This window comes from Ochlerotatus camptorhynchus, unplaced genomic scaffold (assembly GCF_037179485.1).
Source record: "Ochlerotatus camptorhynchus isolate MF236.1 unplaced genomic scaffold, CSIRO-AGI_Acam_v1.1 ptg000244l, whole genome shotgun sequence".
Classification (NCBI taxonomy): Eukaryota; Metazoa; Arthropoda; class Insecta; order Diptera; family Culicidae; genus Ochlerotatus; species Ochlerotatus camptorhynchus.
In genome coordinates this window covers 1538420-1563703 of record NW_027040734.1, presented here as the reverse complement: position 1 = coordinate 1563703, position 25284 = coordinate 1538420, and the positions used below count along the sequence as shown (strand labels likewise).

General features: G+C 39.0%; 1 protein-coding gene across 1 annotated transcript in view; it reads left to right on the top strand.

Moving 5' to 3' along the window:
- The first annotated feature begins 656 nt into the window (after positions 1-656).
- LOC135704631 (arginine kinase 1) overlaps positions 657-25284 on the top strand; it is a 110975-nt gene continuing 86347 nt past the window's right edge. Inside the window, exon 1 of the mRNA XM_065226105.1 lies at positions 657-715. Coding sequence (XP_065082177.1) covers positions 672-715 — 44 coding nt within the window. The 5' untranslated portion in view covers positions 657-671. The remainder of the gene's footprint in view (positions 716-25284) is intronic.

Genomic DNA, 25284 nt, shown 5'->3' with positions numbered 1-25284 from the left:
TATAGTGACCTATAATTTCCACAAAAGTATAGCTAGGTGCGTGTACCAGACTGATAGTCGCCACTATTTTTTCTATAATAACCTGTTAGAAAGTCGATTTAACTAGTACAGCCCTTACTCAACATCGCCTACAGGAGGAGAGTCTATTTAAAGCAATCCTGTCTAGGAAGCGAACTATTTCCCCGACCTTTATCAGTGCACAGTCAGGTTGGTTCCTCGAAACAGCAAAAATCGATACTACAACCAATCCAAGCGCCACTACTCTGCGAGAACGGCGATAACGGAAGGATGACATGGCTGCACCCTTTCGTTGAACGAGTGGGAGGGTGGGAAAAACAGTCCACCGCGGTCGTCGGTTGGCGGATTTTTGCTGCTTGATTATTTATCAGTTCTCGTTTTAGTCACGTGTCTCACCGTCTCACCGTCACCGCATGCCGGATTTAATGGTCATTAATTATCGCTGAGCACTCTAATAGGTTAAGTTGGCAATTAGCGTCGTTCTTTTCTGTTCCATCGGTGAAGAATGTCCCCCGTGGCATTCATTCACTAAAGCGTAGTTAGTTGTAGATTTCAATCGGAAGTGATTTATTCATTGAACTGACTGAATGTCCATTGTTTTCTTTCATTCCAGAGAATTTTTACTCAAATTTATACTCATCCCTCTAGTCGCAATGTTCGCACTTTGGTACTTTTCGCTCGCTGTGGACGAAGTCAGGTAAGTGATACGAATTGCACTTGCAATCTAATCAACCGCTTAAAGACGCTTAGCCTCTGTATGATGCAGCCTCGCGATAGTTGACACAATGCTTCAATAATAGCGTCTGACTTGGTTGGTATTTACTGAACAGACATCTATAAACAGTGAATCATTTTGTGCTGAGACATTTAATTTGACTCACACTTGACATCACCACTTTACATTTATTTACTGTGTGTAGCGCAGTGTGTTCTACGACGATGGTGGTAGATGAACATTTTATAAGATCCTAACTGCAGTGATCGATTTTCTTCATCGAAAACGTAGTACGAAATCTGGTTGCACAGCTGTGGTTATCAGAAAAGAAAGTCGATCGAAAGCAGATAGGACCTTCTGAAATGTCCATCTAGATTTGGGCGCCGTCGCCGTCTGCCAGTCGTTCGTCGCTTCGTCGCACCGTCGTCGTCGGGTCGGCATGATTGGCGTCGCTTATTGCCAAGTCACGTGATACAAATCCGTCAGGGGAAACGTACACATGTAGCAGATTGTCGCTGTTCAGTCTATCCTTCTGCAACTGAGATTTTTGACGTCGCGTATTTCTTGTTTTCATCATTATCATGGTGATGTTTGGGAAATTATTATCGAAACTGTGCGAAATTGTTGAATCTTTATTATTCAATTTGAACCTCGATCGGGTATCCAGATTGGGTCTGCTTGTTTTCTGACAACCGTCAGTTTGAGTTCTGCCTCACACTGTAGCTGGCAAGTACACATTAATGGATGAAAAAACACCCATTTCGAAGTTAAGTAGGTTAACTTAGAAAGCCTCAGGTGGAGAAAATGAAGGTTTTTAAAACTGCAAGATTCTTATGGAATTTGTATAATTTATGGATTAATTGATAAAAGAGATAAAAATGACAAATCAAGAACATTAACTTTATTTATAAATTTTACCTCCACTGCTGTTTATAAAGTTCCATCCTGCAGTGTTCAGTGTTCCAATCGTTCTTGAAACATATGATGCTTGGTCAGCTCTCTCGGGATCTCCTTGCTGATGGAGTAAGTTAGTCGCTGCAAGTTCCATATTACAGAAATAAATAAACTAAGAAATACTTGCTTTTCAAACAATTTACCGCCTCCTCCAAAATGGATTTCCGTTCGACATCTGCAAAACAAGCGTAGACAAAGATCGAAGTAGGCCGCGCTGCGAGAATGACATAATTTTGGTTTGCTGCGTCGTATTCGCTCTTGCAAAAATTAAAATAATTACAATTTTGATCTAGAAAAAAGTTAAATTTAAAGCACAGAAGCATTGGCGTAGCTAGAAAATTTTACTGGAAGGGACCTAGGGAGGGCTGTTTGCATTTTGTTTTGTTTTGTTAAACTACAGATAGAAACTCTGAAACTGCCATTCAATCAAAAGGCGTCAAAGCTATTTATTATTTTAATACGACCTATTATGGCGAAGCTAAATATTATTGTAATGATGCTCCCCTTATAAGCATACTGATTTTGAACAAGCAATGGTCGTTTGTTCAAGCTGTTTTTTAATGAAATAACATATTGTTCGGATTTCATAAGGATTTTAAGGATCTCAAACTAAACAAAATTCTCATGTTAGATCATTCTAAGAGTTAGATAGAATTTCGTAACTAGATTTTAATTAGATGATCCATATTTAATCATCAATCAAATCATAGACATAGGTACCAACCGAGGGGGAAGACGGCTTTCATTTGAGTACATCTAAAATTCTCTTTTATTCAGAGTTGCTCAGAGCTAGTCTGATTTGCTCTGGGATCTGATCTAATTTGCGACGAAAACAGAATTAGTTTGGCATATAGACATTGAAATCTGACCATGCAATTGTTAGTTTGGATGCAATATTTGAGGTTCATGGAATCCCTCCACTTCGCGTTTTCACTGGCACTGGCCACCCACAAGTCATACAGGTGGGCAAATTTAATGAAATGCTTGCCTCTCTGCAGCAGACATGTAGATTAATCTTGAACTTTGTCCATTAAGTAGATCACCAGATGTGTGCCCGTGAAACAGCGAAAATTATAAAGAATTTATCTAGAATTTTTTGTTATACCTCGGGCTAACTAACTTTCGAGATCACGGGGTCAGATATAAAATCAAGATTGAAGTCCCAAATTTAACTTCAATTCCAATCGAAAGGAATGAACTCCTAACTTGTATGATTGTGTCCCTGTGTGAAGTTAGATACTATTTGAATTTCTTTCTACAAACGCTTATTGGTTTAATTTTTTTTATTTGAAATTGTGCTAGTTTTGGTTGAACCCATTAGGTGCCAATTTATTATTTACTCGTCCTTTATACGGATAAGAGCTTTTTCGTTATTTTTATTTTTTATATTATCAATGTTTAATGTTCTAAACCATACACACTAAATCGTGCTAATTCTTGAAAAAAAAAATACTAAATCACCAGTCTTCTCTATAGAAAATGTACTAACATGTCCGTGAGCTTCTTTTAGTTGGAGTACTTTTGAATACTTTCTGATCAACCTGCAGTCTTGAAAGAATATATGAGATACTTCATATGTATTTTCAAACAGTTGGGGATCTGCAGAACTTGATCATCCAGAAGTCTTGAAAAAAGTATAACAAGAACTTTACTAATATCTTCGTCTATCTGGAGATCTTTTGAATCTTACCTGTTGTTTAGGAAGAATGTCTGAAAGAATGTCCTGTAACCTATGCAACGTGCACTCATCATCTTCAAAACTCCCTTTAAGCTTCACGAAATTTTCTAAATTTCTGCGAAGTTCCCTGAAATTATACCAAATTCTAAATGTTTTCCATTTCTCTTAATTATAGGATTACTTCTGAAAAGACCCCCATCATTTACCGATAGTCTTGAACACCTGGAAAGTTCCTTGAAATTGAGTGAAGTTCCCAAAACTTCCTAGAAGTTCATTGAAGTAAGATCTCTGACAAACTGCAACGAAGTTCCTTAAACTGAAGCGAGGATCCCTGAAGATCTTAGAAGTTGGCTGAAATATTTTTTAGATCTCCTACAAAATTCCTTGCACTTATATGAAGTTTTATCCAGCTTCTCAAAATGCTACGAAATTCCTGCACTTCCACGTATGGAATTTCTTGAACGTGTACATAATGCCCTGAACAATTCCAAGCTCATGAGAAAAAGTATCCTGTAATTATATGAAGATCCCCGAACAATAATGAGAGTCACTGAAATTAAATAATGTTTAACATCTGCGAAGATCCCAAAACTTAAATAGATATCTGCAAAAAAAAACAATCACTAAATGTCCTAACTATTTCCCACGGAATAATGTTGGGTAAATTTACTAAAACTAGCTTTGTTTAAACAATTAACCAACCGGATTTTATTGAAGTAAATCTTTATTCTATTTTGTTTGAGTCGGAGTCGGTGATTATTTTAAAATCAGAGGAGTCGATCGATTTAGACCCGAATGCAAAGACCTGATATTTATACTGCTTGCCAATTTGATTTAGCTAGGGTTTACACTGATTGACGACAAATAAAATAAATAAATAAAGTCTGAGGGGAAATTGGACTATCATTTCCTGAATATAGATTCTATTTAGAGTTTTTTTTTTAATCTTTCCTAAGAATTTATTTTAAATGTTTATACAATTATTTAAAGGAAATTATGTGGTATTTTTCACGGAATTTCCTTTAAGTTGCCTTATGAATCTTATCCAGTCTTCCTCTGAAATAATCCTCCGAATAACCATTACATTCTGTATATAATTCTTATTGAATGCTTATCAGAAATCTCTTGAGATTCTCTTTAAAATTAATGTGCTAATCTCCTCAAGATCCCTTAATTCAATTCGCATCAAAATCACCTAGTAAATCTAGTAAGTTCTCCTCACAACTCCCTTGGAGTTCTTTTAAGAATAATCTAGAAATTTATTATAGAACTTCTTTTCCTCTCCCCTTGACAAACATGTCAGAATTCCTTAGGACTTCATCTCAGATTTATTTTGAAATTCTGGTCAAAGCTACTTTGTATCTTACCCAGAGTTCTGTAGGAATCATACTCAGCATTTCTTTAAATTATCACAGAAATCCAAAGGTGTTCTAGTTAGAACTAAATTCGTGAAATTCCTTCATTTTTAATAACCTCTGATTGTCCTCAACATGTCGGTGGATGAAGGGCCCAAAACGGATTGGATGGATCGAAAGGCAAAGTCGCCTATACGCATCTAAGGGACAGTAAAGAATCTCCTTCCAGCAACATGGCACAATTGATCAAAAAGACGAGCCCCCAAACAGGAAGAGGCTCCAATAAGTGGCGAGAAGAGCCCGCCTTTAATCCACGAAATGTTATCAACAGGGAGTTTGCATTCCCCATCTCCCCGTCCAGATAGCTTCAATCTGGTGTCCTGATCTTCTTCTTATTCTTCTTAAAATTTCAAGCTTATTGCATATCGTATATTAGCATATTGCGTGCTCTCAAGTTAGTGTTCTAGGTGCACTTCCACAGTTATTAATTGAGAGCTTTCGATGCCTGTACCATTTTTGCATTAGTATAATTGTGTGGCAAGTACAATCATACTCTTTGTTAAGGGAAGTAGAGAAATTTTCCAACCCGAAAAATTCCCAGACCGGACCGGGTATCGGACCCACCTCCAGCATGGTCTCGCTTTGTAGCTGCACCTTTACCGACTGAGCGAAGGGAGGCCTCTTTACTCTAATTTTCCCTCCCAATCCCAGCATTGTTTTGTATTTTGATCACATTTCGCTGTTTCTTCAGATCTTACATCCCGTAACGTACCACGATAAGGTGATCTACCCACGTAACGGGGCAGATATATGCATTATTAGCAATGCTGTGATATAACTACAACGGGATGGCCGTTCAAAATGGTTCAACGGATGTGAAATGAGGGAACATTAAAATTTAAGACGATTTAAAGTATTTCAATGCACCTTTTAAAGTGAATTATATATAACAATGTCCAGTGTCATCACTTAAGGCCCAAACGCAATATGGGCGGAAGCGGAACGGAAACGTAAAATTCGACAGTTATCACAAATGACATCAAGAAGCCTAACCGAAGTCGATTTGGTTCTAACTAGTTTTCAATCCGACAAGTAGGCTTACTCAGATCGGGCTTTTCCGCTGCCGTTGCCGTTCCGCTTCCGCTGTCATTGCGCTTGGGCCTTTACTCACACATTAAACCTGCCTCGATCAACCTGGCAGAACGCTCCCTAACCCCCACTGAACCAAAAGGGGAGACTTTTCAGCATTTCTATGAAATTGTGACAAAATTCCAGAGGTGTTCTAGTCAGAACTCAATAGAATATTCTTTAAATTTGTGAAAATCCTTAACTTTGAGTACTTGAGTAGACTGTTGAAGAAATAAATACGATTCTGATTTTTTTCTTCTTCTAAATATGGGCACACGAGAAAATTTAACATTAGTTTATCATTATTACAAAATTTTCTAAATAATACTTTATGATTAAAAAAAATGCTTAATTTTGTATAGATGATCAATTTTCACCAAGTAAAAAAAATCGCAAATTTTCATTTGGTCACGTTTTTCAAAAATATCTTTAAACACTCATTTTTAGCTGAATATTAATAACAGTCAAATTTTTAAGATTTGAACTAGCAAAAACGGGAATTTAAAAAGCAAAATTCACTGATCAGCTTGGTATCCGATTCTTTCGGGATTACTTTGGACTTTGAGATCAATACACATATTAACATGATATCATAGAGGTAACTCTAAGACCAGAAGGTCCCGAAGAAACGTGCTCAACTTTTTGGCTCAGCTCTGGTACTATCTTCGGTCCCAAGCTAATCGATTCACCCCTCGAAACATAGGAAAATCCACTAACCCCTCATTTTATCTGTCAAACTTTCATAGTGAATCAAAACAAACATTGTGTAGTACTAGAATGGGGTACGTTAATCGATTTGCTTGGGACCAATAGGCTAGTCAAGTAGTGAGCCAATTTAAAATCGTTAGTTTCATATTGATTGTTGATGATACTTCGTCAACAATTCAGAGTGGCAAGCAGAAGATAAGTCATTCTGCCACCTTGTGCCTGTGTTTATTGTGTTTCTTGTGAGTTTTAGGATGTCGGAAGGTGTTTCTGGGTGTTTCTGCATGTTGACCTAGCTGTCAAAACGTTGAGCGAAAATTGATGCTTACTGGCAACCCAGGGGGCAACCATTACATCCATTTTTTTTATAAACAGAATTCCACTTTTGTTTATAAACAGAATTCTTTTCGTTTTGCTTTCGCCAAAAATTGACCAATTTAATAATGCACAGTGAAAGCATGGAACAACTTACAGGAATTCAAATTCTCACCCCGCATCACCTATGTAAAAGAGTGTGCTTTATAAAGGGTGATACGGTCAAAATTTGGTCAAGGGAAAACGCGTGTAAATCGGTGAAATCGTTTATTTAAAAAATCAAATTAAATTTCTTTTTCAAGTTCAATTAGTATAAAATTCAGGAAAAATATTCAGTTAGGCTTCTGCTTTTCCAAATCCGAATTGCCGGGCCTTACGCTTGACCCCTGCCATCAGATTTGTACAGCCACCTTGTCCACCTTCTTCGCCGCAGAAAGCCAGTTTGTCTTGAACTGCTGCTCGCCCTTAGCAGTTTTTTTGGTCTTCTTTAGGTTCCGCTTGACAATAACCCAGTATTTCTCAATTGGGCGGAGCTCTGGCGTGTTGGGAGGGTTCTTGTCCTTGGGAACCGCCTGCACGTTGTTGGCGGCGTACCACTCCATGGCCTTTTTACCGTAATGGCAAGATGCCAAATCCGGCCAAAACAGTACGGAACAACCGTGTTTCTTCAGGAAAGGCAGCAGACGTTTATTCAAACACTCTTTCACGTAAATTTCTTGGTTGACAGTCCCGGAAGCTTTGAAAATGCTGCTTTTCAAGCCACAGGTACAGATGGCTTGCCAAACCAGATATTTCTTTGCGAACTTTGACAGTTTCATGTGTTTGAAAACATCTGCTACCTTTCCCCTTCCTTTTGCCGTATAAAACTCCTGTCCCGGAAGCTGCTTGTAGTCGGCTTTGACGTAGGTTTCGTCGTCCATTACCACGCAGTCAAACTTCGTCAGCATCGTCGTGTACAGCCTCCGGGATCGCGCTTTGGCCGTCGTATTTTGTTTATCATCGCGATTTGGAGTCACTACCTTCTTGTAAGTTGATGGTCCGGCTCGTTTTTTGGCTCGATGCACGGTTGTAGACGATACACCCAGCTTATTTGCGGCATCTCGGAGAGAGAGGTTAGGGTTTCGCTTGAAACTACCGGCAACTCTCTTTGTCGTCTCAGCGGCTTCCGGTTTTCGATTTCCCCCCGATCCAGACTTCCTGGCTGTCGACAAACGTTCCCCAAACACTTTAATTACATTTGTAACGGTTGATTTGGCAACTTTTAGCGATTTTGCCAACTTTGCGTGCGAGTAGCTCGGATTTTCGCGATGCGCGAGCAAAATTTTGATACGCTGCTCTTCTTGCTTGGACGGCATTTTGACAACTGAAGAGTGAATTCCAAAATCAAAATAGGAGCAACATTCTACACACACACACCTTCAAAATGAGGGGTGTTCAGGTTTTTTAAATGCAAAATTGAAAGAAATACGTCAAGTTGATATTGACCAAATTTTGACCGTATCACCCTTTATGTCTGCCTGGAGTTCCACTCCGATCTAAAAAAGTACTCCCTCAACCGTCGCATTCTCATGTCATAATGCTTGACATCCTGGCTCAAACCAGTAAAGTCCTCTCGAATCCATCCCAAATGAATTCCAGTCGCAATCAAACCCAGATAATCCAACCGAGCACGCCCCTTTCTAGGCAATTTTAGGAACTAAATTTCACAACCAAAACGAACTTATTTGTGGGCGGCAGCTAGTAGTATGGATCTCCCTGATTTGGTATTGTGTATATGGAATGACTTCCAAGTTAGAATGAACTATCTGTCTTTAGCTATCGGTCAATAATTTACTTGATAATTATTTCCGCTCCATTCCGTGGACCCCCGATTTCTTATTCTGAACACTTTTTAGTTTGAATGCCGCTAATATGCACGCCGTGCAATCTAAAAATTGCACAAACAGCACATGGAATGGAGTAAAGTGAAATGGAACGATGTGAAACGGGACGCAAAAATAAAATCAAAACAGTAGTAGGGTTACCAGAAACTCGCTTTTCTGGTGGTCATAGGGTCAGTAGAAGTTCAAAATAAAAATGAACCCCGTTAATATGCACAAAGTGTCGTTCAGATTCACGGTAGTTCAAGTAATCATAAAACTTGCTTTTTGCACAAATTTAAGCAGATCCAATTGGTAGAAGTTTTAAAAATGCATGCACAAGAATTATTAGCTGAATATCGATGATCACTTAGGAGATACATACATTTAGACGTTTTCCGAGCTAGTTTCTGTTAGAGTGGGTGTAGTAGAGTGAAGCCAAATCTACCCATTGAACTGCCAAACCGGCTACCTATCGTACAAAGTAAAGAAACCCTGTTGCTGACTGCTCCTGTTTGTCCAATGTCCATTGCCTTCGAAATTCTCGCGTAACATTTGAAAAGGGCCTATCATTTTTGTGTGAACAAAACTTACGCGCGAACCGAAGTAAGTCCACGCAAACCAATCATCGGGTAGAGGAATTTCTCCGCTACCCCATGGTGTTGTTGATTTGCGTGGGCGTTCTTCGGTTCATGTGTATAGACCCAGGCAAGATTTTTTTACAAAAAATGTTACGCGAGAATTTCGAAGGCAACATTGGAAGCTGAGCAGCCAAGATAGCAGCATCGTGGATTTGTGCAGCCGTGACCGAGGCTGAAAACCTCGGTCCGGTCACGACAGATAGCTCCATGAATTCTAGGAAAATTTCAAGAAACTTACGTCCAGAGAGCTCCTGAGAAATTAAAAAAATTACATGCATATTTTAGAAAAAAAAACAAAAAGGAAAATCTTCAGGTATAGAACTTCGGAGTAGGTTCAAGAACATCAGAGAAGTTCAGAAAACCTCAGTGCAGTTCAATTTACCTAATTTCCAAAAACTTCAACAAAGTTCTCAGATCTTCGGGAGAAGTCCTGAGAACTTTAGAACAATTTTTAGATTTTTAGGAACTTTCAGAGATACATTGGAAACTTCCGAAAAGTCTAGATTTTTTTAAAGGTTTTGAAGAATTATTAATTATGCATGGGCTGGTGATGGGATCTTCGTCAGGACTAGTTTTAGTAGATAAAGTGTTCCATTTATAATTTGGTCGCACAAAATGGATAATTTCTCAACGAGGAAGTAACATACAAAAGCACAAAGGGTATCATTTAGGTTTTTTTTAGCTTAAGGAAAAAATTCAAGACAAATTAATCGTTAGCTTATCGGATGAATTTTTAAACTTTTCGCTCAATACCTCCCATATTGTCTTGCACAGTAGTACTGTCAATCTTATCTGCCTTATTTCCATCACTTCTCCAAATCAGATGATGTTTTGATTGTTTTGTCACATTTCTTCAATTTACGCTTGATAATTGTTCAATTTTATTTTTTCAATTAAATCGACATTATTGTGCTTATACCACTCAATGACATCCCTGCTGTAATGGCAGATGACTAAGTCGGGCCAGAACTTTACGGGACCTTCGTGTGACTGAATGAATGGCAAAATTCTCTTCTGGAGACATTCCTCCTTGTAAAGTTGTCCATTCATAGTCGCCCCAGAGATGAAAACCTTTGTTTTCTTTCCACAACTGCAGATGCCTTGCCAAATAATCAACCTGCGAGCGAATTTATCTGCAGGCATCCCCCTTACGTTTACGGTACAACTTGTGACCTGGAATTTGTCCAAACTCCATTTTTACGTAAGTTTCATCGTCCAATAAAATACATACTTGGTCAGAACTTGGTCGTACACCTCCCTTGCATAGTTTTTGGCATCCAGGTTTTGTTTCAGCATCCTGTTGGGATGTTTGCTGGCATGCTACGACCAAAAATCTTCTCGCATACAGATTCACCAAACTGTACTGTGCGCCGCACTGATTTTTTATTCGCCAAATCACGTCCGGAGATCTCAGGATTCTTTAAGACTGCCCTAATGATCTTCTCTCGTAATTCCCGGTCATATGTTCCACTTCTACGTTTGTTTTATTTTGCGCGATGCAACGTTAGTGTTTCCCGGTATTTACAGTCGATTTTGGTAATTTGAGAACCTTTACGATCATTCCTTCAGACCAGGTTGGGTTTTCAACGTGAGAGTGCAGAATGTTTTTACGTCTTCGATAACTTTTAAACATGTGTGTGAATCCTGATGAAATTTTTACCACTGAATATCAAATCTTACCAGATCAAAACGCTGTCAACAGTTTCTTGCTATGACACCTGGAGACGCCACAGTAATTAAAAAGAAGCGGCCAAATACTAAATGGAACCTAAACCATTGGTTCCAGGGCTTTTCCATAAATTTCAAAAATGTTTCAAGAACTGTATCATTAAATTCAGGAAAATTGCAGGAATTTGTCAGAAGATTTTAATGGAAGTTACGTGAACTTTGTGGCTGATCTGAGAACTTCAAAATAGTTCCATGAAGAACAGAGAACTGAGGACCTCCCTTAGCTCGGTAAAGGCACAGCTACAAAGCAAGATCATGCTGGAGGTAGCTGGGTTTGATTCCCGGTCCGGTCTAAAAAAAATTGCTGAGTAATGATTTTTCTAACATTTCCGTTACACATTTTACTGGAGGCATCGTGTTCGGAGTGTTAAAGAAGATCCGAGGAATGAAAGTGAATACTTGGGCTTTCGGGAAAATGTCATGAACAGACTGCGGGTTAAAATCTGAACAGAAGGTTAAACCTGAGAATCTTTGAGAACTTCAAGGTCGTTCCATCAGCTTCATGGAATATGCAGGAACCAGGCCAGGGTCAAGAATTTCATAGAACTTGTGGATACTTTATAGAAATTCCAAGAACCGCAGACAAGCTAGTTCTTGAGCTCTTCAGACAAGCTCAGAGATCTTAAGGGCAGTCCCAAAAACTTCAGGAGAGTCCAGACTTCTGTAGAATTTTAAATATTTGTAAAGGACAATTTCTATAAATTCAGGAGAGCTTCATGAATTCTAGGAAAATTTCGAGAAACTTAAGTCCATAGAGCTTCTGAGAATCTTAGAAAACTTCATACATATTTTGGAAACATAACAGAAGTCCAGAAATTTTCAGGGAAAATCTTCAGGTGTAGAACTCTATGAGAACTGCACGAACTTCTGGGTAGCTGCAAAACATTCAGTGTAGTTCAATTAACGTTACTAGAAACTCCGGGAATTTACAAATACTTCAGCAAAGTTCTCAGATCTTCAGAGAAGTCCTTTTTTTAGAATGTTCAGAGTATTTGAAGGATAATGAGAGAGCTTCAAAGCAGGTTATTCAATTTAAAAAAAAAACTTTTTTAAGTTTTGCTGATTGCACTGATTACAGACTGATTTTACCCGTTCACTAGTTTTGTGTGTAATTCCCTTAATTACGAACATAGACGCTCCTTAAAGGGGGCGCATGGAATTGAGGTGAGTGAGGTACATGTATGCAAAATCAGTGAGCAACCAGATCTAAATTCACCATGACTGTTTGTACTTTTCTATGTCTGGAGATTGTGTGACGAGTATTCATTCTCATATGAGGGGGTTAGAAGGAAAGGGGTGTATGTGACTTTGATCGATTCTCTTCATCGACTTTCTCTTTCGTTAATAATTTAGCTGCAAACACATTCCTTGATTCGTGTGCCATTCTGGATGCTAGATGAGATCCTCCTTTATCAAACTATGTGGCAGAAATAGCGCAAAATCTGTTTATAAAGCTGTGGCTATCAAAAGAGAATGTTTTAACATTAAATAATCAGGACAAGGAATATTCAGGAGTTTGAATAACTCGGACTTTCATGGGAAACAAATTTAAAGAGGTGACCTTCAGCGTGATAGGCCACCAAGACGGACTCCTTTAAATGAATTATTATTCTAAGTTTTTCCATTTTTTTCTTACAATCTCTTGGTACCGGTAATTTACCGGTACTATCGGTGCTGAACCTCTCAGTACCGAAATACCGGTACTCACAAACAGAGTTCGGTACTGTCAATCCTAATCATGATTAGAAAATGACCTATGGCAGATAAGACAATTTCGAATCATATTTGAACATGTCAAAACTTATTGTGGCACCAAAATAAGCAATAAGTTAGTTCAACTAATCATTGAACTTGATATTTGTTAAGTTATATGTAGACCCAACCGACATACCGGCATAACAAGCACATTCGAATTTAATCAACACCGAAAGTAGCCCGGGAAACGCCTAAATGTGGATCTGCTTACAACTTTGCAAAAATCAAGTTTAATGACTATTTGAACTAGGGGAATTTACGTATTCTCGGCAACCTAAGTAGCGACCTTCTTTCTATAGCCTTTTTCTCTAAGGAACGCGCACATATGCAGTATTGGTTTGTTTACAATCTATTGCTGCCAGCTGCTCTAACAATTTCAGTCGAAAGAATTGTCAAAAACTGTTTTGAAACGCTTTTACAAAGCTCCAATCTTCTCTAGTGAGAGTGAGTATTGTCGGCAACATCTTTTTCTTCGGCAACCGTTCCATTTGAACTGCATGTAAATCTGCTGTTCTATTATCGGCAACTCGAAATCAGCTACAATTTGTAGTGCGTGTGTTTCATTTCATGAAAACCTTTCTAGATTGCTTTTTCTCAGTGGTAAAAATATAGTCAAATTGAAGCTGAAAGCATAAAGAATCGTTTGCATGCATTCAGCGAAGTGTTTTCGTAAGAAAATCCAGTGAAAATAGTGTTTCAATTTGGGTTGCCGAAAATAGTCTGGCATGCCGAAGCCGTCATTTCCCCTAGCTCTTTGATTATGTTGATGCTTCGAAAATGACCATACATTTTTGAATTTCATTTATTTCGTCTACATAATTTTGATTCGTTCTTTCTGAAGCTCATATTGAAGCATTGTTTAGATCATTATTTGTTCCAAATTTAAATTAAATTACATTTCATGTTTACCTAGGGGCTCCAGCTAAAGGGTGATACGGTCAAAATTTGGTCAAGGGAAAACGCGTGTAAATCGGTGAAATCGTTTATTTAAAAAATCAAATTAAATTTCTTTTTCAAGTTCAATTAGTATAAAATTCAGGAAAAATATTCAGTTAGGCTTCCGCTTTTCCAAATCCGAATTGCCGGGCCTTACGCTTGACCCCTGCCATCAGATTTTGTACAGCCACCTTGTCCACCTTCTTCGCCGCAGAAAGCCAGTTTGCCTTGAACTGCTGCTCGCCCTTAGCAGTTTTTTTGGTCTTCTTTAGGTTCCGCTTGACAATAGCCCAGTATTTCTCAATTGGGCGGAGCTCTGGCGTGTTGGGAGGGTTCTTGTCCTTGGGAACCACCTGCACGTTGTTGGCGGCGTACCACTCCATGGCCTTTTTACCGTAATGGCAAGATGCCAAATCCGGCCAAAACAGTACGGAACAACCGTGTTTCTTCAGGAAAGGCAGCAGACGTTTATTCAAACACTCTTTCACGTAAATTTCTTGGTTGACAGTCCCGGAAGCTATGAAAATGCTGCTTTTCAAGCCACAGGTACAGATGGCTTGCCTAACCAGATATTTCTTTGCGAACTTTGACAGTTTCATGTGCTTGAAAACATCTGCTACCTTTCCCCTTCCTTTTGCCGTATAAAACTCCTGTCCCGGAAGCTGCTTGTAGTCGGCTTTGACGTAGGTTTCGTCGTCCATTACCACGCAGTCAAACTTCGTCAGCATCGTCGTGTACAGCCTCCGGGATCGCGCTTTGGCCGTCGTATTTTGTTTATCATCGCGATTTGGAGTCACTACCTTCTTGTAAGTCGATAGTCCGGCTCGTTTTTTGGCTCGATGCACGGTTGTAGACGATACACCCAGCTTATTTGCGACATATCAAAGAGAGAGGTTAGGGTTTCGCTTGAAACTACCGGCAACTCTCTTTGTCGTCTCAGCGGCTTCCGGTTTTCGATTTCCCCCCGATCCAGACTTCCTGGCTGTCGACAAACGTTCCCCAAACACTTTAATTACATTTGTAACGGTTGATTTGGCAACTTTTAGCGATTTTGCCAACTTTGCGTGCGAGTAGCTCGGATTTTCGCGATGCACGAGCAAAATTTTGATACGCTGCTCTTCTTGCTTGGACGGCATTTTGACAACTGAAGAGTGAATTCCAAAATCAAAATAGGAGGAACATTCTACACACACACCTTCAAAATGAGGGGTGTTCAGGTTTTTTAAATGCAAAATTGAAAGAAATACGTCAAGTTGATATTGACCAAATTTTGACCGTATAACCCTTTACTACAGTAACTTATCAGCCTTAATTCTTATGATATATACATATATCTAGAGTGATTTTACATTGTTCCTGCCTTGGACATTCAATATTTTGGAAATTCAGTATTTTAAACAGGTTTTCTATACCTGCATGTCAGTAAAACAATAGACATATTAAATCTAAAAACTAGAACTAAATCTTATCTAAATATAAAGGGAATTGTTTCGGCCAGGATGCGACCCTACGTTGTGTTTTCGGAGGAGGTGGAGGGTTTCGAGACGATCACACAATAAACTACCAACTTTACTTGGCGGCACTACAATATTACTTTTTATTGTCTCCGAGAGGCATCCTGCCTGCTCCGAGGTAGTACGTTTACAGAATAAATTCACAATAAATAGCTTCCCTTATGAGCTAACACAAAACAACGAACATTCGAATACTAAAATAAATCAAATCAAAATACTAATCATCCGAATCATACAAATGAAAGATCAAGCAATACATTAATCGGTACAGTGGTGTGAGGACACTTGACGGCTCTTTCTATTGTCGATCACATGGTTACCATCTCGCGCCGGGGGGCTTTTGTTGTTGCCACTATACAAGTTCAAAACCAATAGGGCCCGGCGTCGATGGTACGATCGAACAGGAATTAATTGTTGCAATTGAGGAATGCAACGATTTTTGCCAGAATCATATTCTAGCGGAATAATGTGATTTCCAAACACACATGATTTAGAATCCGTCTGATCCTTCAAATTGGGAGGAGTAATGTTTTTTAAAGTGCTTATATTAATTTCCTCTAGTGTATACCTTAATTGTTGCTTATAACGGAGACAATCATTAAAACCTGAACAGCTCCATCACGAATTCCATTGAAAAAAAAAACGTATAAATTATCGAATCACATTGTAAATTTTTAATCTATTAAAAAATTATCAACTATAAATTGCGTTGCATTTGTTCGTTCGTGAACATCACGAAATCAAGATCCACAACGTTTCACGGTGCACATTTCCATCGCACTTGAGAAAATCTTGACCACCATCAATTCGCAACCAACACTAAGCGCCCGAACGTAGGCAATCGATACCGACACGGGAGACAATGTTTTTTCGAGTCACGAGCTTTCTTTCATTTCCAACTTGAATACAAGAAAAGCCACTTATTAATCGTACTTGAAGCCGAGAAGTAGACGCTATACACTTAGTGGGATGCCGTCCGTGTAGTGTGATACTGGGGGTGCCAAACACTTAGTGGAAAATCTTTTCTTTCGTTTGCGATGTTTTTTTTTTCAGGCCTACTGATGTGTTCGTTTATTTTTTTTAAATCGTTTTTGCAGATGCTCCGTCATCACTGCTCTATAAGATATAAGGTGAAAAATGCTTCCTTACAATTTAATACTTATGACAGAAATTACAAGTAACAAATTAGGTTGAATGAGAGTTCTGTAGATCATGATTAAGACTTGTAGAAGGCTATACTATTTTTTGATAAAACTTGCAATGTTACTTGGGATACCAAGTAGTAGAACACAGAACATAAAATAATTAAAATTAGAATGAAGAAAGCATAATAGATATAAAAAAGGGTACAAAGCAAAGAATAAAGTACCATATAGCACAAATAATGAAGAATGAAAATGAGGAATATGATAATTCAGTAATTTAAAATAAAAACAACCCCATTGCCAGCCCATTCTTTCGATTGCTTGACAATGACACCATCATCCGATAACACACTTGTCGGTGCATCATTTCCTCGAAAACAGAACAAAAAGTCGGCGCTTGGAAACAACCGAGTTCAAGGCCATGACGTTCGAATTGCCCACCGTCAGCGGCCAAAAAAAAATAACGCTGCCTGTCGCATCTCAACCCAAATTAACGCAAAAACCACTCAAACCAGATGTGTCTTCTTGGTTTCGTCCTGTTGGTTCCTTTCGTGCGAAGGATTTTCATTGAACGAGAGCCATACTAACTACTAACATCTGCATCATAATGGTTGCTACCCTACATACCACAGCTGACAGGGTGACAGTTTTCCTTTGTTTCTGTGCATGATTCCTACGCCAATTGTCATCGCTGAGTGATAATTGAATGCTCTCGAAGCTGTATTTTTGCACTTTCCTGTCACTAAGCACATACCTAGCTGCACCCGAATAGATTTGCCGGTGTTGTTCTTTTTTTTTGGCAATGATTTGTTACGTAAAAGATATGAGCGTAAATGGTGCAAGGCAAAAACGAAAAACAGCTGAACAAACCATAAATCAAACGGGCACCAGGTCCGTGTTATTATTTTCGGGAGAAATTACTCGCATTACGCGCTTTGCTCCTACTTACACACCCCGAAATGAACCAATTTAAATTATTATCCAACATTGAAATTGAATTAATGGCAGAAAGTGTTGTTTATCTCGCGGTCGTTTGTTGATATTTTAGCGAGGCTAAGCGTCGTGTTTACAAGTGAAGAAGAAATCTCGCTCCCCCCATCGGATGCGTGGAGGAGGAAAATATTTTTGGCGCTATCGAACGAGTTGAAAACGATCGAAAAAATCGCTATCTTTTGCGTGAAACATGCGATATTGTGTTGCTATATTTATAAACTCGACTCGAACTGTACACCTCTACTGCGGTGCTGGTCTCTAGATGTTTCGATATTTTTTTTTCCGACCGGTGAAATTTTGCCTCAGAGCAGATGTCGTCGCTTTGCGACAATGTCAAGTTCACAGACGAGGACAGTTGGACGTTGGATGCCGCGTTGGTTGATAAATATTTTCATTCGCGCTGATTAAATGAGATATGTGAGCGGTAGGATTATTTAATGCAAGATTCATTGCTACAATTTGTTTGGGTCTCGGAAGGATGAAAACTGTTCAAGCTGATATTGGGTTGGTTGAAAGAAGATAATTTTGTAATAATGTGGAATTTTTTGCAGAAATTTTGAAACATTTTCGATGACCGTATCAAAAGTTTTTGAAATACAGACCACTTTAAGGCAGCTTTTTTCACTCTATGGATCGTAACAGTTGTCCAAACGATTTTGAAAGATTCTGAAAAAATATATCTGATTTTTTTTCTGAAAGGAATAACCAAAGTCGAGCTCCATTTGAGCTATTGGGTTTTAATTGGTTCATCCATTGGTTTCGATATGCGGCGGTACTACCACCTAAGAAAAAAAATTATTGACCGTTCAATGCGTGTTTGATTAATAACATGCTAGTGTTAGTCTGTTTGTTTGTTTGTGCGTCAACCTTAGTTGCAAAATTATATATATAAAGCAATTCCATGAAAAATAGAACCACAGAATAATATATACCTGCACTTAGTATTTCTTAATATATAGCAGTTTAGCACCGAACGGAATGTTTTTATTACTGATATCTTACAAATTTATTTACGTACCGTAAGATTTGGTAAAGAGAAACCAATCGTTGAGATATTGTCAAAAGTCTAACACTGCTTCTTGACGCCAAACTCGGCCTACGGATTCTAAACATGGCCTAACGCATTGAAACACCATTGAAACGCCAATGAATTCACTTCGGCCTATCGGATTAAGATAAAACATGATTCGGTCGGAGCGCTTGTTTTGTTTTTGGGAAAAATGGGTGCAAACATTCATATCACGCGTTTTCATTGACTTCGTTCGGTAGCTTATTAACTAAAGTATCGTACCAAACGCATAATTGACTTGTTAACTCTGAAATCATGGATTTATTTGAAGTTTTCTGATCGATGGGCCCAAAATGGGCGATTAGGCCGAAGTAGTTCCTACCCTACTTATCAACAAATTTTAGACCCGTATTTTTTTTTTTTCATTTTGCCTTAGGGTGTACCTTCCTGAGTTAGGGTGGTCAAAAAAATCGACGGTTTTGCCAATATACTCAACATCGCAAATTCATAAGTTTTGAACTGCTAGAACCGTTTTCAATCTTTTTTCAGTAAATGAATGGTATTTAAAAAGGGCTATCTACAACGAATGTGAAGCAGAAGGTCAGACAAGTTTTAATTAACTAAAACATTTTCGTTTCTTTTTATATGGATTTTACAGTGACGAGTCCTAAGCAACCCTTGTGTTTTATATTTTTTGGAAAGCTCATACTCTTTTACTTAACATGTCAAACATCCAGGAAGGTTTTTTTTCGCTTTGAGTTTTTTTTTTAAATATTAAGTATTGTTTTTTCCTCAAAACTACCATGCGTCTCCATTAGTTCGAAGTAACTGAACTAAAGCCCTGCCAATTTAGAATCGGTACGCTTTCAATCGGATGTATCTCAAAATTTGTTTGGTTTAGAATAAAACGTTATTAGAAGAAAATTTTATAGATTTTTATTGTAGTTTAAAAGTGCACTAAGAGTTTTTTATACATTATAAATGTCTTAAATCTAAAATTAAAGGATTGGAACCGATTACTCGCGGTCTTCTCGAGGTTAGTGGATGACAATTGTTTGGATCGGGAGAGGGAAAAGGAGATTTGGAATATGATTCATGATTCAAAAATTTCACTATTTCTAAAACAAATACTTAATCCTATCGACGTTATATCAACTCTGTAATTATACAATTATTACAGAAACAAATCTACAAAAAAAAATACACACACACATACAAAACACAAACTAAACACAAGGTTAATCAAACTTACAATCTATGGTTAATATTCTTCAAGAAAACATATATGAGTTGCATAAACTCCAGATCGCGTCTAGCCAAAATATCCCGAACTGGAACATTACGTTGTCTACCTCGAGCCCGAAGGGAATCGTACAACTCGGATCTGACTCCACGGTGCTCAGCACATGACCAAATAATGTGATCTGCGTCCTGGTAACCTTGTCCACATTCACAGAGATTACTGTCCCCCAGCCCAACACGGAACAAGTGAGCGCTTAGTGAATAGTGATTGGACATGAGGCGAGACATCACACGAATGAAGTCTCGACCCACCTCCAAACCTTTGAACCAAGGACACTTCGACACCTTAGGGATAATTGAATACAACCATCGTCCCAAACTCCCTTCACTCCATTTATTTTGCCAGCTGGCGAGTGACTGTTGACGATAAATGAAGAAAAATTCGTCGTAGGCGATTTGTCGATCGTAAATATCGCCTTCCATAGCGCCCACCTTTGCAAGCGAGTCCGCCTTCTCATTGCCCGCAATCGAGCAATGAGATGGGACCCATGCAAAGGTGATGACAAAAGATCTTAAAGATAAAGCACTTAGAAGCTCTCGTATTTTCATGAGAAAATACGAGGAGTGCTTTACCGGCCTCATGGAGCGAATAGCCTCGACAGAACTGAGACTATCCGTAAAAATAAAATAATGATCTGGTGCAAGTGAGGCGATCGTTTCTATCGTATAATGTATTGCCGCCAGTTCAGCAACATATACGGAACAAGGAGCATGAAGCATTCGAGAGGCGCTATGAAATTCGTTATAAATACCAAAACCAGCGGACGCCTCTATTAGTGATCCATCTGTGAAGAACGATCTTGCGGAATCAACTTGGCCAAACTTTGCAGCGAAAATTGACGGAGCAATCATGGAACACTAAGAGTTTTGCTATTTGTATTCCTCTCGAATGAAAATTAGAAATGTAGGTTTCGTGCCATCAACTTCTGCACAAGCTGCTGGTCAACCTCACCGGTTGACTTTTTCTAGTATCTGGCCATTGAAAATAGCATCCTTTGCCATTTTTCTACTCGTCTTCAGTTTAGCTTTGATGCTACCCCAATACACTGGGGTGATTGGGCGGAAATCCGAGCAGTTGGGGGTTCATCCCTTTCTCAATGACGTGTACACCATTATCGCGATACGTTGAAGCTCTCCAGACCTGGCCAAAACAAACATTGTAAACAAATTTCTGTCAAAAGATTTCAGAACCAACCACTAAGAGCGCTGTACCGAATAAAAAGAAGCATACCGATTCTAAATTGGCATGGCTTTATCGTGCGTTTTTATTAATTAAAAATTACCTACGACACAATTACTCTTTTTAATATAAAAGTAGTATATCTTCAAACCTTGGCAGTAAAGTCATGATGTGTATTACCAAGGGCCCATCGCCCCGTAACGTGGGTAGATCACCTTTTCGTGGTACGTTACGGGATGTAAGATCTACCACCGATTCCTAGTCCTGACTACTTCAAACTAGGGGAACAGGATTTTTCAGTAATCAAAGGAACACATCTTAGTCCTTGTTACTTTTTATGCCTTGTTGATAGTGATAAGTCCTCGGGTTGCCTGGACCGAGGATGATCTTGAAACAAGGAAAAAATGAGTTAGTTAGTCTTCATCGATGTCATTACTAATCTTCTCTTCGTTGTTCCCTAGTTTGAAGTGGTTAAGACTAGGGTTCTGATGCATGGTCATTATCGGTGTCATACCTTAATTTTGTTGTTAAGGAATTCAATTTTGACTGACAAAGGGGCGCGCCTTTGGAGGGTGTTTCAACACCTCCGAAGGGTATAAATAGCGGGACCTTTCAATTAGAGTCGGATCCTTGCGATAAATGCAAGAGTGGCAACTGTAAAAAATCGAATACTTCATCATTTCTCAATAGTGATGGAGTAATACGACATGCACTAAACTAAGGACACGGGATACTCTACAATAGACCAATTTACTGGTCGCAGTAGTGTTTGGTGCCGAACAGAGGAAAAAAAAAGGGCCCATGCATTAATTATGTCACAGTAAATCGAGCAAAAAATTACCCCCTCCCGTGACGTTTTTCCTATACCTAATGCATTGCTTGTCACAAAATCTTAGACCCCCCTAGAGCGTGACATAATATATGCATCAACCCCAAGCCGGAGGCGGCAGTTTCGATTTCGGATTCGTTCTTATTGTTAAGAGATTTCCTGACAATATGTGGAAAATAAAATTTTAAACCATAACAAAAATTAATTGAAACAAAGAGAAATAATTGTTTCCGGTTGACGGAATCCGAATTGCCGGGCCTTTCGTTTAACTCCTATCTGATAACTGATTCTCTACAGCTACCTCGTATTCTTTGTTCACCGCAGAACGCCAGTTTGCCTTAAACTGCTTCTCGCTTTCAACAGTTTTTTGGGTCTTCTTCAGGTTTCGCTTGACGATGGTCCAATATTTTTCGATTGGGTGGAGCTCTGGAGTGTTGGGAGGGTTCTTGTCCATGGGCAGCACCTGCACGTTGTTGGTGGCATACCACTCCATAGCCTTTTTCCCGTGATGGCAGTATGCCAAATCTGGCCAAAATAGCACAGAACAATCGAACAATGCTTCAGGAAAGATAGCAGATGGTTTTCCAAACGCATTCCTTAATTTTTGATTATTAAGTAAAAAAGCATGAGCTTTAAAACATATATACATACATCTAGCGTTCATTATCATAAGGGCCTAACTGCGGTAATCGATTCTCTTCGTCGATTTACTCTTGGCATTACCGCAGCTAAGTAAATCAATTTTCCGAAACTATTCCAATAGTGTGTAGTGACACGTTATATAAGCTAACAATTGTTACTATGGCATGACCAAATACTCCCGAGTAACTAGCACAGTAGCATGAAACCCCTGAACTGTGTCGCAGGGCCGGCATGTTACTGGGTATTCGGGGCTACGCGGACAAAGTATGAAAACACAGGAACATTCACATTTTCTAAAACATTTATTGCCCTTTTTCTGTGGCGTGTGGGTATGGGTTTTCACATATATGTGGCGTGTATGCGAGGTTTTAAAATTTAGTACTCACTGCTGCAGCGGGATCTCCTACGGCGTCGCGACGCTGGCGTTGGCCCACACGGCTGCTCCTGCACTACCGTATGACCGGAAACTTGCGACGCGGGCTGCAAACAGCGTTTCGTTGCTGAATTGAGAGAATGGCGGATCTGCTGGCGTTCATCAGTCACATATGGCTCAGTAGGCGTTGCTGACTCGGTTTGCTGGCAGGCGTCTTCCGTCGCTGACGACATCGGCTGACCGTGGCATGGCCACCTTGGTCGAGCCGAGACGGGAGCCTCCTTGGCCATTAAGGCCACCGGCCTGAGGGAATCGTCCCCGATCGAGGATCATTAGCGATTAGGCTCGGAAGCCATCTTGACTTCCAAGCCGAGCCGTGTGAGACCGTTTTATTGTACGGTACGAGGTGTACAAGATGTAAAATAGCACAAGAGGTCCTATTTTAGGGTAATATTTCCGTCAGGTTGGCTGATAGCAATAATTTAAGCCTATTTACGTGAACGGAGGCAGTCCTTCCATCCCGAGCCCCTAAAAGGAGGGGGGGTTATAAACCATTTGCCGGCGCCGGTGGTGTAGTGGTAAGCGTGACTGCTTTCTAACACCCCAATGGGTCTGGGTTCAATCCCAGCCGAGGTCGGTGGGATTTTTCTGAGGCATAAAAATCTCTGGTCACGTCTTTCTTCGGAAGGGAAGTAGTTAAAGCCGTTGGTCGCGGCCCATGTGTGTTGAATGGGCGCGATATTGCGAGATTGCGGAACAGAGACCGACGTTAAATAAAGGAATGAAGGTATAAACCATTTTACTGCACTTCACTATGGTCTTGTTCACACGGACGCCTGTTTACTTCTGCTTTATTTTCCGTATCTAAGATGGCTCTCTTCAATCAATTTTGTCAATCCTCTTTCCAGCATATGCGCATCCATTTTTAGCTTAAGGCTACGATTTTCCTTCCTTCAGTATACCTTGAGCGTTTTGGCAGCGGCACAAGCCCTCTCGCTCTTGTGTGTGTCTACTGTTTTAGGTTTAACAAAACGTAAATTTTCCCAACCAACAATAACTCATACAGACGAAAATCCACGGATTGTAACCAACGGTTACACAATAGCAACATCAAACGTACCCAGGAATGCTAATCCAGCAGAGTTATTAGCAAAAGAGAAAATCGATTAATAGAGTCGATCATCGCAGTTAGGCCCTTATGATTCTGAACGCTAGATATTTACAGCCATTTCGTGGTTCTCAGAATTTCGTAAAAATTGTACACGGTAAAAAAAACATCATGTTCATGTAAAGTGATTTGCTGTTGAATTTGCACTACTTGCCAAACATTGCAATTCGAAGTGCAAATCCCTTGGAAGAGATCATATCGAAGTACGTTGAAATCAACTTCATTTTAGATTGTATTGCACATTGTTGTTGATGTGCTGTGCTTTGAACTTGAAATGTCAACCATACTGATATTAACAATCTATCATTTTAAGTTTAAATAATTTATCCTTGGATTAAATTTTTGCTGAAAATACACTGAAAAAAGGTTTCACTTAGTTTCTATTAGGAACGCACATAGTATTTTTCCAAAAACAATGATTTTTACCTGAATAGCATTAGAAATTCTATATGAGAAATCATATAGATTTCATTAGACACGTTCATGTGATTTAGTGGTGCAATTTCCAATTATGGGATCACATGAAAGTTATGTGAAATTCACATGGATATTTTCCACTGGTTATGTGATTTATTTTATGAGTGTAGGTTTAAATAACTATATTGCCTTCACAGAAAAAAAAGTTGTTGAATATTACATCCAAACTGCTGCAACCAGGTCAATCCATCGGTTGTGTAATATAACGTTGTACGATGTACATCGATTTTGCGAACAAAATTACATCCATTGATGTAATATTGTATCTGCTTTTTGCTATTACATCATTATTTCATACATCAGCTTGAATTACATTGATCGATATAACATTTTTTTTTGCTGTGTACAGCAACAATTTCGTATTACTCACGCTCTCGCAAATTATTTCGGGTGAAGATGGATAATTGTCGCTTCTCTCGCTTGACTTCATTTGTTGTTGACTTGCCATCTTCGCGAGTAATGTTTTTCATGTGCGTTTTGACATTTGCTTCCAAAAGCAAAACTAAATAATCAAATTCAATGGATGAAAACAGTGGTGCTGATTAAAATGATAATCATTTTGATTTAAAGGTGTTATACAGTACATATTTATCAACAACAAAGCAGTTTGTTTCAAAACGCAAGTAACTTGAAAATCAATGATAAATCACTTCGATCCGTAGTGCCGCATAACAGACTGAGTCAAGTGCAAGAGCATTTGTATTAGATGTGATAACTTTTTACCGTGTAGTTTTGTTCTTATCGCAAAATATTAGACCCATATTTTTTTTATTTTGTCATTACTAGGTGGGGTGAAAAGTAACCTCCGTGGGAATGAAATTTTATTCTGTTTTTTTTTATTCAATATAGTCCTCTTATTCCAGCG